The sequence below is a fragment of the Rhinolophus hipposideros genome, assembly GCF_964194185.1.
Source record: "Rhinolophus hipposideros genome assembly, chromosome: X".
Taxonomy (NCBI): Eukaryota; Metazoa; Chordata; class Mammalia; order Chiroptera; family Rhinolophidae; genus Rhinolophus; species Rhinolophus hipposideros.
In genome coordinates, this window is record NC_138046.1 from 114,111,687 (window position 1) to 114,131,450 (window position 19,764).

The 19,764-nt window shown below is 40.7% G+C and overlaps 1 protein-coding gene across 16 annotated transcripts in view; it reads left to right on the forward strand.

Annotated features, from left to right (window-relative positions):
* Positions 1–19,764, forward strand: part of BCLAF3 (BCLAF1 and THRAP3 family member 3) — a 53,520-nt gene that overhangs the window by 29,589 nt on the left and 4,167 nt on the right. For 6 of the 16 annotated variants that reach the window (XM_081042567.1, XM_081042569.1, XM_081042563.1 and 3 more), the window contains 3 exons: positions 286–401; positions 9,187–9,298; positions 10,983–11,081. In XM_081042567.1, the coding sequence (XP_080898693.1) occupies positions 286–401; positions 9,187–9,298; positions 10,983–11,081 (327 nt within the window). Of the gene's footprint in view, positions 1–285; positions 536–9,186; positions 9,299–10,982; positions 11,082–13,415; positions 13,572–19,764 lie in introns of those variants that run through there. The other 10 variants (XM_081042565.1, XM_081042557.1, XM_081042558.1 and 7 more) reach the window with 4 other exon arrangements.

Below are 19,764 nucleotides of genomic sequence, written 5' to 3' on the forward strand. Positions count from 1 at the left end.
TTCCATCTTTTTTGTTATTTTAAATATAACTTTGAGTATACTTGGGTACCTAGCCTTTTCTTTGGGATAGAGTCCCAGAAGTGGTTCAGTGTTCCAAACTGGTTCAGTGTTACAAACTTTTCTGACTATTGTCAATTGTGTCTCAAAATATTATCAGTTTACACTGTCATTAGCAGAATGAGTGCAAGATAACTTATGTAGGACTTTACTTAAGATTCTTATTAGATATGGTCTTTGTGCAACTAACAGTAATGTGAATGGTTTGTCTTCTGTCAAAATCCTCAGACTCTGGTCAAAGTAATAGATCCAAATGACCTACGACATGACATTGAAAGAAGGAGAAAAGAACGGTTACAGAATGAAGATGAGCACATTTTTCACATAGATAGTCCTACAGAGAGGTAATCAGTAGATGCAAAACATCCTGTTATCAGGGAGCTTCTGGTTTCAGCATATTTTTCAATTCTTTTGTGTGACGATCATTTTCATTTTAGTGTAGGGATTTAATCCTTCAAATTTATTTTATATGTTTAAGTGAAATCTATTAAAATGTTTCAAAGTTACTCAATAATCATCATATGCTGTTTGATTTAAACAACAGAAATTGTGGGATAGAGGAGTATTTGAGGTTTTTATAATTCCAGAAAGGAATGTAATAGCTTTTTAAATATTGACAGGAGCCAGGACCCGCAAGTTTATTGAATGTTTTGCTCAAACTGATTCAAAGTCTGACACAGTCTGCCCTTAAGATTCTGGTATTCTCTGAATATTACTAGTTTCCTGAGGTCAGTACAGTTCTTTCAGAACTTTGTGGATGTCTGACCATGAAACAGAGGCAGGTGTAGTAGAAAATGCCAGGGAGGTCTGAGTTTCAATCCCATCTGTACCAGTTCACAAGCCCTTTGCTCTCGGGCCAACTTGCTTAGTTTCTGGAGCATTTTCCTCCATAAAATGAAAACAACCAATTTATGAAGAAGAGGTTAAAATAGTAAATGGGCAGGCATATGCAAAGCACTTATGCCATGCATGGCAAATTGATTGTCAGTAGATTCTTGTTTTTCTTTCCTGACTCTGTACTTCTTTTTAGGGGCTCTGAGTATTCTAGATTGACCCTAGTTTGTCTCTTGTTCTGAAAACTAGGTGGAACTCATGGCAACTCTGGGACCCCATATGATTATGAGGTACAATGAATGGGACAAAATTTTCAGATCACCCAAGGATCCTCAAACAATTTGGATCTCCCAGAAAGGGGGAATGTGGAATAGCAAGGGCCAGTGCTATATCCCCTTTCTGTAGTCCTTAGTGTCAAATTACTTTTAAGTCAAGTCTATGGCTGACTAGGCCTTAGTGAAAATACATGGAGCTTGTTTCAAACTGGGCCTGATTCTGACAATAAGTTTGGCACTGATTAAAAAATAGCACAACTGTGTGTTGAGGCATATAAAATAATTGGAAGTAGTTAAAATCTCATCCTTGGGTGGGTGAAAGTCTCCAGTTTCCTAATATGACTTGGCATGACAGTGCTCTTTAGTGACACAAGCCCTCTGTTATGCTTTTCTTGACTCAGCAAGTGTGAGAAACTCAGTGCACCAAGAAAGGATTTCAAAAGCAGATTTAAGGTGCGGCCGGTTGGCTCAGTTGGTTAGAGCGTGGTGCTTGTAACACCAGGATTGCCGGTTCAATCCCCACATGGGCCACGATGAGCTGCGCCCTCCACAACTAGATTGAAACAACTACTTGACTTGGAGCTGATGGGTCCTGGAAAAGCACACTTAAATAAATAAAAGTTTAAAAAAAACCACAAAAAATGCAGATTTGAGATAATCAGCGTATTATAAAGACCATGGAATGTTTCAGAATCTGTCTTCACCCTGTGAGGTGGTTAAGAGCTCCAGCACTGGAACTACACCTGAGTTCAAAGCCTGGCTCTGTAGACAACTAGCTTTGTGACTGACGTTGGACAACTTACTTCACCTCTATTTTCTCAGCTGTGAAATAGAGATAAGGAGTATACTTACCTTACAGTGGTGGTTAAGATTAAGTATAGTGAGGTACAGAGGAGCTGGTCAGCTTCCCTACTGTCATTAATGGTAGCTTTGAGGATGGTGTGGGAGCGTGCGAAGGTGTCTTCCTGCAAGGTGTCTGTGCTGGGTCTGTTGGACTATTTTATTGGGTAGCTGATGTGATGTAGTGGAATCCTGAGGATTTTTAAAAATTAAGATGTTATTTACCATAAAATTCACCCTTTGTAAGTTAACAGTTCAGTAGTTTTTAGAATAATCACAAAGCAGAGCAACTCCACTAATTCCAAAACATTTTCATCACCCCAAAAAGAAACCCCGTACACATTAGTTGTCACTCTCTATAGCTCCCTCCCCCTAGCTCCTGGCCGCTACTAGTCTACTTTCTGTCTGTGGGGATTTGACTGTTCCTGATATTGCATGTAACTGCAGTCATATAATATATGGCCTTTGGTAACGAACTTCTTCCATGTAGCATAATGGTTTTAACATTCCTCCATGTGGTAGCATGAATATTCCCTTTTATGGCTGAATAATATTCCATTGTGTGGATAGACCACATGCTGCTTATCCATTCACCAGTTAGTTGATGGACATTTGGATTGTTCCCACTGTTTGGCTGTTGTGAATAATGGTGCTGTGAACATTTGTGTGCAAGTTTTTGTGTGGACATGTTTTCATTTCTCTTCTGTATATACTGAGGAGTGGAATTGCTGGGTCATATAACTATGCTCAACTTTTTGATGAACTGCCACGCTGTTTTCCATAATGGCTATACCATTTTACATTTCCACCAGCAGTGTGTGGGGATTCAAGTTTCCCCACATCCTCACCAGCATTTGTTATTGTTCTTTTAAAAAAAAAGATATAGCTAGAACCTTTAATTGCTCACTTTATCCTAATTGAATTTTCTTGTTAAAATAAGAAAACATTTTATTTTATCTTTTCATCTTAGAAATCCAGTTTATCAAAATTGACCTCATTAACATTTTGCATAAATCTTTTTTAGTCAAGTCAGTGCATAGATTTCTATAGAAATTCAGAAGAAATGAAATATGATGAAATCATAAATCATGGGATAAGAGGTGGCTGGTTAGCTCAGTTGGTTCGAGCATGGTGCTAATAAAGCATGGGATGTAGCAATTTCCCACCTGTGTGATTTCCCCCCTCCCCTCAAAAAGTTGTATGCAGGCTCTTTGTGTGTTTGCCCACCATTGTATCATATCCCCACTGCCTTGAGCTCAGTTCATAGCTGTTGAATGAATGAAGTCTCCCAAAGGAGTAGACAGGACAGAGGACACTGAAATTGTAATGGATTTAGAGCTGGATCGCTATATAGTCCCTGATACCTTAAGTAATCTTTCCCAAGCAAGCCTAACACTAGGACATTCTGTCCAGTCTCCAGACCCTGTTACGTAGTTTTCTCCCACTTCTGACTAATCTCTGACCCTAATGTCTCCATGTCTTCTCCTGACATACTATTTCTGCCGCTTGTAACGAGCATTAGTAAGTTCCCTACAGTGCTAGTGAGGTGTTGCGCTGTATAGACACTATGTGTGTGTCAAAAAGCAGCTTCAAAAGAGTATCAGGAGCCTGCGAGAGGCCATCAGATTGCCGAGACTTTCTTTTGAACTGGGCAGGTTACAGAAAACATCAGTGTTAATATTTGCTATTGTAGCAATCTATAATCTATACTGAATTAGAGTTAACTTGATGTTTTATTCATATATTCAACAAATACTTATATATTTAATGTCTGTGTTCTAGGCACTGTTGTAAGCACTGGGCATACAGTGAAAAACTATACACAAAGCCCTTGTGCTCGTGGAGCTTACAATTTAATGATAGGAAAAAGAAAAAAACAAGTAAATACATGTTTGGTGAGTGATAGGTGAGAAGTACGGCAGAGAGGAAGTTTAATAGACTGATATGCGGTATGATTTTATTTCGGATGGTTGTGGACTGCGCTTAATGATTTTTTAAAAAATTGAGCAGGGATTGAATTATGGGAGCGAGTTTGCCATGGGGATATATTTTTTTTTTTTGAGGGGATAGTATTTCAAGAGGGAACAGGAAATGCAAAGATCCTGAGGCAGGAACAGGCTTGCTCTTCTTGAAGGAATAGAAAGGGGTCAGTGAAGTTGTAACAGTGCAAAAGGGAGAGAGATGAGGCCAAATCACCAAGAGCCTTGAAGGACGTGAAGACTATGGAATTTACTGTGAGTGAGATTAGAAAACATTTTGGGGTCTAACCTGAGAAGAGACATAATCGTATTTAAATTTTAAAAGGATTACTCAGGTTGCTGGGTGGAGAATGGACTGTAAGAGCTAGAGAAAAAATAATTTCTCATATAAAAAAAAATTAGAGGCAGGAAGTCAGCACGGTAGGGCGGACCCAGGCTCCTTAGATCTTGCTTATCAGATACACTGTGCGCATGGCATCTGCTTCGTGGGTCCAAGATGGGCATCTGTACCCAGCCGTCATGTCCATGTTCTAGCCAGTCCTTTAAAGACATTGTGGAATTTATACATGACACTTCAGCAACCTTTGTCAAAATTTAGTCTCATAGCTATGCCAGCTGCAGGGAGGCTGGGCAATAGATTCTTTACCGTGGACATTCATTGGCCTGGTCAGAAATCAAATATCAAAGGGTTTCAATTTCTTTTGTTGTGGTAAACTATATCATAAAGTTTACCATTGTAACCATTTTTAAGTGTACGATTAGTTGGCATTAAGTACATTCACGGTGTTGTGCAGCCATCACCACTGTCCATTTCCGGGACTTTTTCATCTTCTTAAATAGAAACTCTGTACCAACTAAACAGTAACTCCCCATCTCTCCTTCCCCAGCCCCTGATAACCTTCTTTCCATCTCTATGAATTTGCCTGTGGTAGATACCTTATACATAAACAGAATCATATAATAATTGTCCTTTTGTGTCTGGCTTATTTCACTTAGGATAATGTTTTTATCCATGTTGTATCATGTCAGAATTCCATTCTTTTTCTACATTTCATTCTCTCAGAGGGCTGAATGTATGGATGTTCCCATTTTGTTTATCCATTTTTCTGTTAATGGTCATTTGGGATTCTGTCTTTTGGCTCCTGTGAATAATGCTGTTGTGACCATTGGGGGTGTCATGTTGTTGGTTATAGCCATCTTTATGTGCATAAACTAAAACTTCATTGACATTTTAATTGGCATTTCTGTAATGAATAATGACGTTGAGCATCTTTTCATGTACTTTTTGTATGTCTTTGGAGAAATATCTATTCAAATCCTTTGTCCATTTTTAAATTGGATTATTGTATTTTTATTATTGAATTGTAAGAGTTCTTTGTATATTCTGGATATTACTGTCTTATCAGATATATGCTTTGCAAAGAGGATTTTTAAAGTCCATTGTTTTGTTTATAGAAGTCGTAGTACATGCTAATGGTAAACATTTGGGAAAATATAGCAAAGTTTAAAAACAAAAATATAAGGCATTCTTAATTTCACCGGTCAGAGATGACCACTGTTAATATTTAGTACATTTCCTATATTTTTTCTTGGCATATATGTGTATGTTTTAAATAATTGAAATTATCCTCATGGTATGGCTTTGCACCCTAATCTTTATAATACCGTGCTAAGGTCCTGCCTCTTGGCAAAAGTTAAAAATCGAGAGACAGGTTGGTGGGAAGAAAAGCAGGTTTCTGAATGCCGGCATCTGGGAGGATGGCAACTCCTGCCCAAAGGCCACCTTCCCGTTCCTAGACGGGGCAGAAGGTCTTATAGGGACACAAGAAGAACAAAGGAAAGGGGGAGTCGGTCAGGCAGGTCCCAGGGCGGACATCCTTCCTGGGGTCTGGTCTGGTTTAACATAATGTTATCTCTGGATTCCTGGACTCCGGGCTGGGACTGGCCACCACGGCTGCGGGGCTTTCAAATCGGATTCCGTGTCCGGGCGCCTGAGGATTAAGAAATTGCCCTTTTCAGGTTAGGATTCTGTTGATTAAATGGATTAACGAAGTATGGGTAGCCTTGAGAAAGGGAACAAAACAGAGTTCTTTCGTTAATCAGTGAGGGGAGAAACAAAGAGGAAACAGCTGAATATCAGGGCAGGTCTAACTGCAAACTAGCTAGGTCTGACTACAAATGGCTAGATAGGGGCTATGTGATGAGTCAAACCGCACACTAAGTCTAATAATGTTATTGATTTATCAAATTCCACCCTTACATTCAGACTTACTATCACATCATCAGCATTTTGACAGAAATGGGTGTCGTGCAGGGCGGCCTGCAGGGTCTCTGCTCCCGCTCCCCACACAAGGACACAGGACATGGTGAGGCCAAAAAGGAACACCCACGGAGCCATAGATAGGGGAGTCAAACCACTATATTCTCGCTAGCAGCTGGGCTGGAGACACAGGAAGCAGGATCTACATAATCTGCAACCCGCCGTCCTAACAGCAGTCTGCGCTTGCCAGCCACCATCTCCTTGCTAGCCTCCATTCTCTGCTAGCGTAGCCACGGCAGTATATTAGTGGCCAATGGCTCACTGGTTATAGCTGACGGTCAACTAGCCACAGCTGATGGCCATCTGTTCACAGTTGATGGCCATTTACTACCTGAGGCAGTACCTTTCTATGTGAGGCCGAGAGCCTGGAAACTGCTTTCTGGGGCTCTGTCCCCACACTCCACAGGGTCTCGCCTCACAATCTACTCGACAAGCGTCTTCCGCAAGGGGCCCTGTGTGAGGAGCCTGGAGGTGAATGCAGTATCCTGGACACAGCCAGGCTCTCTGAGCACAGCCAGGGTTTCTCAGGTCACCACCAGTACTTCTGGGCACAGCCAGACTTCCTGGGCTTCTTAGGGTACCACCAATCTCCCCGGGCACAGCCTGGGCCTCGCAGGGCACTGCCACTCTCTCTGGGCACAGCCAGACTTCCTGGGCTCAGCCAGGGCTCTCAGGGCACTGCCACTCTCTGGGCCTCTCGGGGTACTGTGCTGGAACAACAGTGGCTCACATCAAGGTGCTTACATATTCTCGATGGCGGCCAGTCAAGACACAAAAGCAAACATCCATCAGTCCCACTACATGGTGGTATGTTCACAGTCAAGTAGTCCATTAAATTAGGGATGGAAGGCAATTCCCCATAGTCCATAGTCATTCGCCAGGGCTGTCCTGGGGGTGAGGGACGACCTTGACCTCACCCTCATCTCCCAAGGAGGACTCAGCAAGCGTTTCCTCCTGGGACTATAAGTCCTGCATCCGGGCTGCGTCAGCAAGCACTTCCCAGCCCACAGGGCTGCAATGTCCTTCGCTTTCTCTGGCCTCTGCTGGTTGGAGAACCGTCCATGTCTTTCCATCCCTCCACGGGGGTCCAGCTCTCCGGCAGCTGCTCCTCCTGGTCTTCCTGAGACTGAGTGTTCATATGCACAAACTGCTCCACTGCCCTTCGGAGAGCTTTGGCCAGCACCATATCCTGCCGACTATGCCATATGTCACGCAGGGGACCCTGCTCGCTGCGCCATTTGTCATGCGGGGCGGCCGGCGGGGTCTCTGGTCCCGCTCCCCACATAAGAACGCAGGATATGGTGAGGCCAAAAAGGAACACCCACGGAGCCATAGATCGGGGAGTTAAACCAATATATTCTCGCTAGCAGCTGGGCTGGAGACACAGGAAGCAGGATCTACATAATCTGCAGCCCACCGTCCTAACAGCAGTCCGAGCTTGCCAGCCACCATCTCCTTGCTAGCCCCCATTTGCTGCTAGCGTAGCCACAGCAGTTATATTAGTGGCCAGTGGCTCATGGGTTACAGCTGACGGCCAACTAGCCACAGCTGATGGCCATCCAATCACAGTTGGTGGCCATTTACTACCTAAGCCAGCACCTTTCTGTGTGAGGCCGAGAGCCTGGAAACTGCTTTTGGGGGCTCTGTCCCCACAATGGGGTATTTTTAACATTTCAAAAAATGCTGAGTCAGGTTGTGGGGTCAGAGCTGGGGCCACAAAACAAACCATCCACAGTGCCTCCTCTGAAAGGATCAGCTGCTGGGTGAGACAGTAAGTGCCCCAGCAGTTAAAATGTGAGTGTGAGTGATACGTGTGAAGACCTCGCATGCTCCATGTGCACGTAGCAGGGGTACCTAGTCCGCCTCAGAGGGGTCTGGAAAAGCCTTCCTGGAACAGGTGCAGATGGAGCTAAATCTTGTAGTTAATCGAAGTTGGAAGGAAACTGCAACAGAAGGAACTGCACATGCAAACGTGTGGAAGCAGGAGAGATTGTTGTGTGTGCTGGGAACAACATGTCGCTAAATGTTCGCGAAGCTCAGTGTGCGAGTTGGGGAGATTGGAACAAAGCAACCAGGCATGGCAGCAAGGGACAGAGCAGGAGGGGCTTGAGGGACATGATGAGGAGTGTGGATTTTATCCCTGTCAGTGAAGGATCTGTGGGAGGAACTGAAGCAGGGCCGAGGCCATGAGATGTTTGTTCACCACGGAGCAGCAAGAAGGATCTGAGGAGCATTGTGGAGAGATGTGGGCTGTGACAGGAAGAAGACTACCTGAGGGCTGTGGAAATGAAGCCCTTGGGTCAGAGGAGAAGCCCAAGGAAGGACCTCGCAGGTAGGGCTGCCTGGGAAGAGCCCTTGACAGCCTCTGGATCTAGCGACGACAGTAGAGGAGAGCTGTCCTTTGCTGCTGTGACCCACCAGTGTCAGAGGCCCCAGCTCTGCCAGTGAGGGGACCTTGAGCCCTTCACACACCTCGTCTCTGGTGCTTTCACCAATAAGAGCCTATAGCAAAGGGGGTCCAATGCTGCCAAAGGCTTGAGAGCAGTGATTACCCTCGGAAAACACACACTCTACCTATGGTTTCAAGGGGTTACAGCCCTTAGGACGCCTGTCCTTAGAGCCCATATTGAGAACCCTGGTCCAAGGAATACTGTTTTCCCCCTATTGCTAACTTCCAACTTAGCTGAATAATGTTTGTTGGAAAATGAGTTTTCACCCTCATGACTATCATTTGGAATTTTGGTAGTGATAGATCATTGAGATTATTTTTACTGTTGTGCTGCTTTAATTGTCTCGGAAGGGGGTAATTTGATTTCTCTTGTTTATTTGTTGGATAAAGGTAAACTAAAAAGGTTTTTATTTTCTCTCTCTCACTTTATAGGAATGATCAGCCTTCCAGTTTTTCAAGTTTGAAGGATACTGATGATGGATTTGAAAAACCTCCATGTTTTACAAAATCAAATTCTAGAAAATTTCTTCAGGAATGTCAGATGGTAAGACTGTAGTTCAAAAGTTTTCATTTTTGTACATTCTGTTCTTCTCAAATATATCTGTGTACAGGGATCACCAGTATTTTTCATAATGTAACTATTCAGTAAGTATATGTTACAATTCTTTTGTTCAGTGTTAAGATTCTGTTGAGGCTTAATAGTTACAATAGGAGAAATGGTCATCTCTTACTTGATTTAGCAGGATTTTATTGCATTTATTGTAGTATTAGTTTTTTTTACTTAAGATTTTTTTTGAACAACTTTATTAAGGTAAAATTTACTTACCATAAATTCACCTGTACAGGGTGTACAATTTAATGATTTTTTGTAAATTTATCAAAATGTGTAACCATTACCATAATCCAACTTTAGAACCTTTTCATGACCCCAATAAAAGCCTTCATGCCTGCTAACCACTGATCTGCTTTCTGTTTTTAAAGATTTGCCTTTTCATAGGGCAGCTCACAAATGGCAGCTGGCTTCCATAAGAGCAAGCAAGTGACGGCTAGAAAGACAGGAGCTGGAGTATGTTTGTAACCTAATCTCAGAAGTGACATCCCATCACTTCTACCATTCTCAGTTTGTAAGAAGCAAGTCAGTAGGTCCAGTCCATACTCAGAGGAAGGGGGTGACACAGGGGCCCGGATACTAGAAGGTGGGGATGATTGGAGCCTGGTGGCTCAGAAGCTGCCCGGTAGAGTCCTCCCACTGGCCTCCAGCGGTTCACATGCAAAATACACCTCCACCCTCCCAAGGTCCCCAAAAGTCCCATCTCAATACATGTATCTTGATGCGCTTATTCAAATTTATAGACTTAGTATACATTCAAGATGACTATGAAAAGGGTTTTATGTGACTTTTTTTAAAAATAGAGACAGAGGTAAAGATGTGAAAGAGGAATATTTGTGAGAAGTACAGACTCCATAGCAAATGGAATAAATAGAACATTATAAGACTTTCATTTTGGAAAAAAGAAACCATCTTTCAGAATGGGCCCCATCTTTTCTCTTCCCATCAAAGGATTCAGATTCATTGTAGGTACAGTCTTAATAATCTCACTTCTGATACTCTCCTAGTCATGGCAGAAGCGGCTACTCAAATCAGTTATCTGAATCAGCAAAACCTGCCTCCTGCAGTGTTGAGAATTTGTTTTCTTTGGCAGTGGGAACTCTTTAGCAACTCCTGATGATAATTGGCTTGTTTCTCTTCTGGGTGCCTGAATAATGCTAGATTTGTAGTCCGTTTTCTAAAAGTCACCCTTTGTGTTGTACAGGAGTCTTTTTTTACTCTTCTCACATTCATGAATTAAACTAGCCTCTCACAAACTACCATGGGTTATGTGAAGGAGATGTATGTTCCTACAGCTAAGCTACATGCAACATGTTTTGTGTTTTTTTTTTTAACTTTTATTTATTTTAAGTATATTTTTCCAGGACCCATCAGCTCCAAGTCAAATAGTTGTTTCAATCTAGTTGTGGAGGGCTCAGCTCACACTGGCCCACGCAGGGATCGAACCGGCAACCCTGGTGTTACGAGCATCACGCTCTAACCAACTGAGCTATCCGGCCGCCCCATGTTTTGTGTTCTTAATCCTATTCATTTAAAATGTGTTTTTTTAATGGTAAAATGGAGTTTTAAAAGTAAACTTAAAGGCATATTAACCTATGGTAATACCTTTTCCATGCAGAAGTATAATACTACTATGCAGAGAAGCGGCATTACTGACCAACAATTTGGAGTTGAGGAAAACGATCAAAACACAGAAGGCTTTACAAGACCTTTTAAGGTACTGAGTGTCATTTTCCATTTAATTCCAGCTTTCGGTTTATGCTTTGAGCATAATGTTCTAAGTATTAGTAAGTTAAAAGCTGTTTTTGTGTTATTTTAAATAATAGCTGTAAACGAGTATTTCTGGACATTTATAGCTAATTGTAACCAGTTTAATGATCACCTCTTTCCTCAGGATTTGATTTTCAATTTTTTTCCCAATAGAACCCTTTTTTCAAATGTTACATGTAAATTTACAAGTACATAAAACAAATACAGATGGAGTGGCTTTAGGTGGGGAGGCAGGCGAGGTCCCCAGCTCCTCCACTTAAGTTGGTCCCTTTTACCTCTAAGCTGTAAATGCATAACTATAGAGCCTTCTCCAGGATTCACAGATTGAAAAGCCCTGTCCATAGACATGCAGCCCTCAGAGGCCTTCTGGATCATCAGAGAAAGATTCTGGTCCACCAAGCTTTGTCAAAGCATGTTTCATCGCATTCTAAATATTTGTACAGCTGTGTCTGATGTGATAGTTTTAATCAACCAACATGTTTGATTATCCAGAAACCTCACCCCCCAAACATAGGGAATGAGAATTATAGTGCAAAGTATTGTATTTCTCTCTCCTTATTCTCAGAAGTTGAGGTGCTTTTTAAATCCGTTTCGACTGATTTTCCGGCTTATGATAGGAACTTTATTCAAATTTTTTACTCCATGGTGTCTGTTTTCCCTCTCACCAAAAAAAGAAAAGAATCTGAGCTTTTTTGGTGAAAGTAGCCAGCAGGCCGGGTAGAGAAGTTAGCTCATTAGTAGGAAGTTAGTATGAGCAGAAAGGTAATAATATAAACTATCCCTGAACCATAGACTAGGAGAGTAGCTGAGTGATCTTCCATTAATACTTGACTTCTTAAGAGGTGAAATTTTTAGAGGTCAAAAGATTTTTTCCCCCCCACTGGGAGCAATACAATTTGTAGGCATTGAGTAGGTAACATTTTTAGCCAATGGTTCACATACCTAAAAACATGTGTGACATTAGGTTTTCAAATTAGCTATGGCCATAGAATATATAAACATGTTTTATACCATCTTTTACTATCTTGAGGCATAAAATCATTAACTGAAGATGTGACGTCTGCATAACTTAGAGACAGTGTAGATGGACTTTCAGATTTAAGTGCTTCCTACATATTGCTCTAATCATTGGTCAGAAGTAGCTGATTGTGATATTTTTCCACAATTGTTATAAGATCTACTTCTTGTTACCCTATCTCTTTAATGGAAAGTTGACATAATTTTTTAAAAATATATGCAATAATTTTCTTGACCACTCATTTGAAGCTGTGTAGTATTGTATGATTATTTAGAACCTCACAATTTTTTGTAGTAAAATAGGAGGAAATAATTCTTCCTAAGAAAAAGAGCTAATTCAGTAAAATTTACTTTTTACATTAATTGGACTAATTCAAAGCCAGATAGTGATCTGGCTTTTATTAGATACGTAAAAATAGAAACTGTAAATCTCAAGATTAGCTCTGATGTATCAACTTTGTGCAGGTAGTTTTAACAATATTATAGGCTCGTTATAATTGTTTTACCTGAAATTTTTTTGTAGCCTTGAGAAAAAAATAGTTGGAAAAGAGTCCTTGCATAAATACTTTTTACAAACTTACGTGCTTCATTATGCATGGCATATCCTTTGTTAAATAATTTTAACAAAAATTATTATTGGAAAGAGGACTCTACTTAGTTTTTATAATTACCCCATTATAATTCACCATTTATACATTTCTCGCATGGGAAACACACACATATTCGTTGTCCTCTTACATCTATTGTAATACCAGGCAGTATGCAGGCTAGGAAATGGTCTTTTTAAGTATACCTCTTACCTTGAAAATATTTGCTGTAATGGCAGTTTTATGTTAAAGAAAGCCTGGCTTGTAGGTACTGACAGGAATAAAGTTAAAAGAGTTTTTTTATTTTTAAATAGATGTTGATACTTAATGTCTTCCCAACCATTTGTGATTTGTTATGTTTCACTATGAATCAAAAAGGATAATTTTAGCTCATTTACAGGTTTTGAAAGTTGTATTTTTCTTAGCATGATAAATTTCAAGAATTTCAAAAAAATTTAACTTAGCAGTTTTAAAAATTGGTTTTATGTATTAAATAAGCTAGGAAGCTAGTTTGAAGAAAATATACCTTATTTCCATCATTAACCTTTTCCCTTTTAATATCTGTAGTACGTACATCGAATCAAGAGCAGCTCTACTATACAAGTTTTCGTTTCTTATACTAATAAAGTGGGTTCCAAAGCTATAGTTTTAACATTTAATGACTTTTTCCTTTACAGACCAACTTTAGAGGTGGAAGATATCAGCCCCATTATAAATCAGGCCTAGTACAGACGAGTTTGTACATTCAGGCTAAATACCAGCGTTTACGGTTCACTGGTTCAAGGGGATTTATCACTAATAAATTCAGAGAGAGATTACTGAGGAAAAGAAAGGTTAGTTGGATTATGATTATTTAAATTGGTTGAGTGACTTTTGACTCCTAAGATATCTATGTTTAATAGATATGTTGGGTTTTTTAGTTTAGTTTTGACTGAAGAAACAACCTAGATTCCAAAAACACTCTTATTGCATGATAGTTGAAGAAAAACTTCAAGGAGTAATGGTAATAGAGTAGTAAGACTGTTTAATCTTAAAATGCTTTTAGCTGTTATAGCTCAAATACTTTGTATATGCCAGCTGTTTGAACATTTTACTTTAGAATTTCTGTTGTGTGATTAATTTTTGAAATGGGAATTCAGGTAAAGAATTTTAACATTATACATTTTAGCCCTGTACAATGTGAGTTATCTAAGTACCAAAAAATATTGAACTGACTACATAAAAAGGGTATGTAATTGCAAAATGCACTAACCCTTCTTTCCCCCACATTCGTATGTGTTTTTTGTGATAAAATATATAACAAAATCTGCCATTTTAAGTATATAATTTAGTGGCATTAATTACGTTCATAATGCTGTGCAGCCATCACCACTATATGCTAACTCTTAATGTTCATAACATGTTTCTTGATAATTTGAATTTCACACTCTTTTAGTTGTAGATTGATTTTATTTACATTTACCATGTTGGTATTCAAATGTAACATAAATATGATATAAAATTACATTCTACATATTATATTTTAAATGAGAATAATAGTATTACATCTGTTAAATAAGGCATATTTGTCAATTTTGGGACTTATTTTGATTAAAATGGTTTAATGTTTTCTTCTGAGAAATGTATGTATGTTTAGTGTTGCTGTCAAATAGTCCAACTGCGGTTTTATAATATTTCTAACCATTAATGTTTTCTTAAATAGTCATATTTGTGAATCTTTCATGATTTTAGTAAAACTTATTTTTTCAAAACGTGGATCAGTAGAATGGAGTTGACAGCTGATTTCTTTTTAAGTTTTAGAGTTCAATATAATACCTCTGTAACCTCTCTTCGCCCCCCAATTTTGACTGAGTACTTTAGAAGAGGTTTCTAATTTTGGTGTGTCACTCTAGGTGGTAGGAAATCCATCTCTTTGAAAACGTGAGTGTGATTGGAGTCATTTACCCTTTCGCACACCTCCCTCGTGTTGGATTGAGGTGCTTCCTGTCCTGGGTGGCAAATTTCTTTGCAGCAGATCTTCAAGGCATTTGTCCCAGTCACAGGTGGCAGCCTGGCTGTTCCCAGGAAGTTAGTCATTGCTTTCTTCTTGAGGAGGGAGACTGAGGCAAGCCACACCTTTTCCTTAATTTTAGGGTTGAGTTTCAGGAGCGTGTGTTTCTCTTCTGTCAGCTCTGTGCTGAGCTTTGAGTGTTAGCTTCATTTAACTCCATTTTTACCTCTTTTTTAGATGATTTGCGGCTCCTGAGTACTTACTTGTCTGTCTGGCTCAGCCTGTGGTTTCTACATGTTCCTTGAACCTGCTCCATTTCATTATTCTTTTCTTTGCCTCACTTTGCCCACTTCCTGCTGACCACCAGCTCTCCCAGACCACACTGACCACCAGCCTCGCTTAATAGCAAATAGAAACCAGGCATCAAGCCTTCATCTTAGGACAGGAGAAGTTTGTCCTAGAAGGAGCCACAACCTGCTATAGGTCTCCAGTCTTGAGGGCGTAGGCTTTTTGTGTCATCTGAAATGTAGCAGTTATAGGTAGAGTCCAATGCCGGTCATGGCCCTGCCCTCCTGTTACCTTTTACTGCCATCTGAGTGCGTTAGAGGTGGTCCCAACACACTGGATGTTTAAAAAGTCAGTATCTACTAATCTTTTTTCTTAGGCCTACCCTTCTGGATGCTACTTTATGTGTCTTTGTATTGTAGCTATTTTGACATGGGATTCTCCAGCCTGGCTACTGTCAGTGCCTGCAAGCAAGTTACAGCCAGACTTTTTATAGATTATGTTTGAGAGAGTGCCAAATCCTAACCGCCAGGCCACCAGGGAGCTGAGCTAGACTGTGTTTGAACAAGGCCCAACTCGGAGTATGGCAGGAAACCAGGTATCCTACTCTTAGCACCCTGCTTAATATTAACAGTTAGGCTCCATACTCTCCTAACCTTCAGGGAAAGGAAGGAGCCATTGCAGCTGCATTGTTTCTGCCACGGTCTGAACTAAGTAAGGACTTCGGTTTACTTGGCCTTAGCGCTGTCCCAGTAGGTTGGGCTGTTCTGAAACCCCATTCCTTGTGTGTAGACTGATGATTCAGTCCTGTTACTCCGTTTCACCCCAGCCTTCAGGCCCGAAAGAAAAGAGGTGAAGGCCTGGGCTCTTTGGTTTTTTCCAATGTTGCTTGCTTCCCCTTTCCGTTAGATTAGGGACACTGTTGCTCAAATGGGGTCACTGGCTGCGAGGTACCATTTGCATCACTTTTCACCCCAAGCTTCAGCATTAGAAGGAACTTTGAAGACCTTGCCCTGGAGAGAAACCTGATTCTGCGCAGCATCTATGCACTGCTTTGGCTTTTTGCCCGAATAGAAGTTCATTCTTTTCATTGTTGTTAGGCTACCACCTTGGTTAATTAAGGGTTCATGACCAATGAATTAATTTAGGTGCCCTGGAACTTCTTTCCACACATCTCAAAGTCCACCTGGAAGGTTTAGCTTGATCTTGTGTGGACTCGACTCTCCTCCACCATATTGAAATTTGTGGCTTGCAAGTCCTGTGGTGCTGAGCTGTGGTGCAGTCTAGTTACTGCATATCAGGCCTGTGCTCCTGTCGCCAAGGCCCAGCAGCCTCAGGGAGGGGCGGGGGAGACCCTCCAGGTACCCCTTACCAAAACGATCGTGGCTTCCTTAAAACTGCATTGCTTTCCCAGATGCCGACAGAGTAGTAAGATTCCCAAGCGATATTAGGAAAGTACACAACTGAGATGCTTCCTCCTTCTTCATCATACACTTCTCATTGATCCCTGCTGGCTCCCAGATTCCCTTTTATTGTGTTTCCTTTCTTTTGGATTCTGTGCTTGGGCTGGAAGATGAGGGTTTGGGAGGAATGTCTGGTATGCCTGGAATAGGCTGGAATTTTGTTCACTGTCATTCACAAGTGCCCCCCTTAAATATCCCTTGTTCCTCACAGAATGTTTTTAGAAACTCTTGAGAGTCAGGCTTTGTACCAGAACAGAACAAAGAACCTAGTAATAATTCACGACGCCTCCTCTGGGGACACTGTCTCTGTAAAAACTTAGCAGCTGTGCATTTGGTCAGTAAGACACGGAGGTCTTTAGCGTCGGAGATTCTCCCCGTGGTCCTCGGTTGCCTGTCAGCTAGGCACCTACCAGAGCTCTGCCTGTGGATAGAAAGGGGAGAAAGGAGCGAGCATAAGGAAACTGCGGGAAGGAAGTTAGAGACAGGGATTCATGGCTTTTCGAGTTGAAAAAAAAAACCCTTGAAGTCAAGGAGTACAAAGATGAGAACAGGGATCATGATCAGGTGAAACAACCAGAACCTGAAACCTGCTGTGTCCCGCGCTGCCGTGTGCCGGGTGCACAGCGAGGGCCATCGTCACCTTCAAGCACGTCTGAGCCGCAGCCTCCAGGTTCGCTACCTGCCTCTGACTGACTTCTCTGTCTTACCCGCTGCTGTCTCTTCTTCTGTACATCCTCCAGAAATGTACGCATCGCTGGCATTATGTTCTTTAGTCTTTGTTTCTTCCTTGTTCATACTCGCCTTGATTGCCCTCACCTCTTCCCAGGGTTGCAGGCATCACCTCTGGTGATGTCTTCAGCCTGATGACTCTCCAGAGCCCCACATTTCCCGCTGCCTCCCACACACCCTCACGTAGATGTGCTGAAGGCACCGCAAATTCAGCATGTTCAAAATCAAACTTGGCCTGATGCGTGCTACAGCATGAGTGACCCTTAAAAACATCATGCCAAGTGACAGAAGCCAGTCACACAAGACCACATATTCTATCATTTCATCTATAGGAAGGAAATGTTTGGAAGAAACCAAGCCATAGAGACAGAAAGTAGGGTAGTGGTTGCCAGGGACTGGGGGGTTAGGGGAAAATAGGGGGTTTGTGTGACTGCTAATGGGTATGGGTTTTGAGGGGAGGAAGTGAGAAAAATATTCTAAAACTGATTATGGTGATTGATGGTTGCACAACTCTGTGAATACACTAAAAAACGGTTGAATTGTACACTTTAAATGGGTGAACTGGATGGTATGTGAATTACATCTCAGTAATGCTGTTAAAACTCCAGTCAAATTTGCTCTCCTCCCCAGGCCACTGGTTTCTCCTCATGGTCCGTAACTCCTGTAGCTAGCCAGCCAAACCAGGAACTTGTCCTGTTAATCCTCGTAGTTTTTCCACCTTCAACCATTCCAGTCTTCTTATATCTGTCACTCATTCATTACTTTATTCCATTCGTTCATTTTTAATGGCTGCATATTATTACACCTTGTGGTTGTATTATTTATTTCATTGCTTTTCAAACTTTTATTGCTTACATACCCTAGAATTTTGAAAAATTATTAACCTGATTATACCTTTTAGTTTGGTAGCTATTATTTTTTATCGTAAGTTTAAATTGTTTTACAGGATACAATTTCTGGCATATTATGAATACTGAGAGTCTTTAATAAAACTGTTACATCATTCTTTTAAATCTCTTCAGTGGAACCTGCACACCACAGGAATTTGATAACATCATTCATTTTTTTAAAAAAAGTACAAACAAGTTCTTTTAACAGTGACAAATTTTAGATCATTCATTTTTTGCCTTGAATTTGGATTTCATTTCATTTTCCCTGTAGACTTTCCTTTGAAAGTCTTGTATTGATCACCAAGTCAAATTTGACACATGATAATAGATTTCTCTGACTATTAGGTGTTAAATATTTCCCCTGGATTGAGTTAACATTATAGTTGATCAAAATATCATAAATATATTACAGATTTTATTAAGTATCATTAGACAAAAGAAGTTTTATTAGAAATGTATTTCTCTTTTCAATTAGTTCATGTATTCAGAGATAAATATTACTGCTACTACAATAACAGTGTTTAAGTATCCATTCTAATTCTGTTTTTTCTTTTTATAGATGTAAGTCCTGAGAAATATTGTTCATATGATTATATAGATGGGGAATCAAAGCACTTTTATTATAGCAGTGCCATTGGGTTCTTTGAACTCATTAGGAATTACAGGCCAGAAAAATCACTTAATGATCTACCGTGTTTCCCCTAAAATAAGACCTAGCCAGATGATCAGCTCTAATGCATCTTTTGGAGCAAAAATTAATATAAGACCCGATATTATATAATGTAACATACTTATAATACTCGGTCTTATAATAAAATAAGACCAGGTCTTATATTAATTTTTGCTCCAAAAGACATATTAGAGCTGATTGTCCAGCTAGGTCTTTATTTTCAGGGAAACACGGTATCATAAAAAAGTATTTTGAGTGTTTCTCTGACAGCTCGATTTTGTACTGTATTTTATTAAAAAGCAAAGAATTGGAAATCATCGGACCTGCAGAAGTATGCTGTTTATTACTAGCTGCTAGGGTGGGTTCATTTTCTTCACACTACTACCAATATTTCCAACTGCCCCTTTTTTGGGGGTCCCCAGGTAATACAAAGTAGTCAGATCCGGGATGAGAAGGTATGTCTTTCTTGTATAAAGTGGGAGGTGGGGAACCAGCTTTAATCAGTTGTGCAAGCAAGTTAATTTTGGAAAGCAAGCATTGGGAATTTGAGGATCTGGAAATTAATTTTCTCCAAACGATCTATACCCACATACTCCTTGGCAAGTCTTCATATACCCCTAAGGACATGCATACCCCACGTGGACGATTGCTGACTTACTTAACCAAGCCTCTGTTGGTGGCTTCAGGATCGCTTACAGGTTTCATTCCTTTTAGTAACAGCCCAGGCATATTGATGCTCTGATACCCGTGACAGTACCCCGTTGACTCATTTCTGCTCTCCCCGAAGTACATGAAAAGGCCTGTTGACCTGCACCCGAGCCAACACTCCACATTATCAGTCTTAATTATTTGATGTCAATCTAATAGCAGAAGATAGTTCTCATTGCCTTTCTTTGATTATTAATGATGTGAGCATACTTTTTATGTGTCTTTTGACCATTTCTATTTCTTCTCTCAAGTTCCTTATTTCTCTGCTTTGCCAGTGCTCCTGTTGAGGGA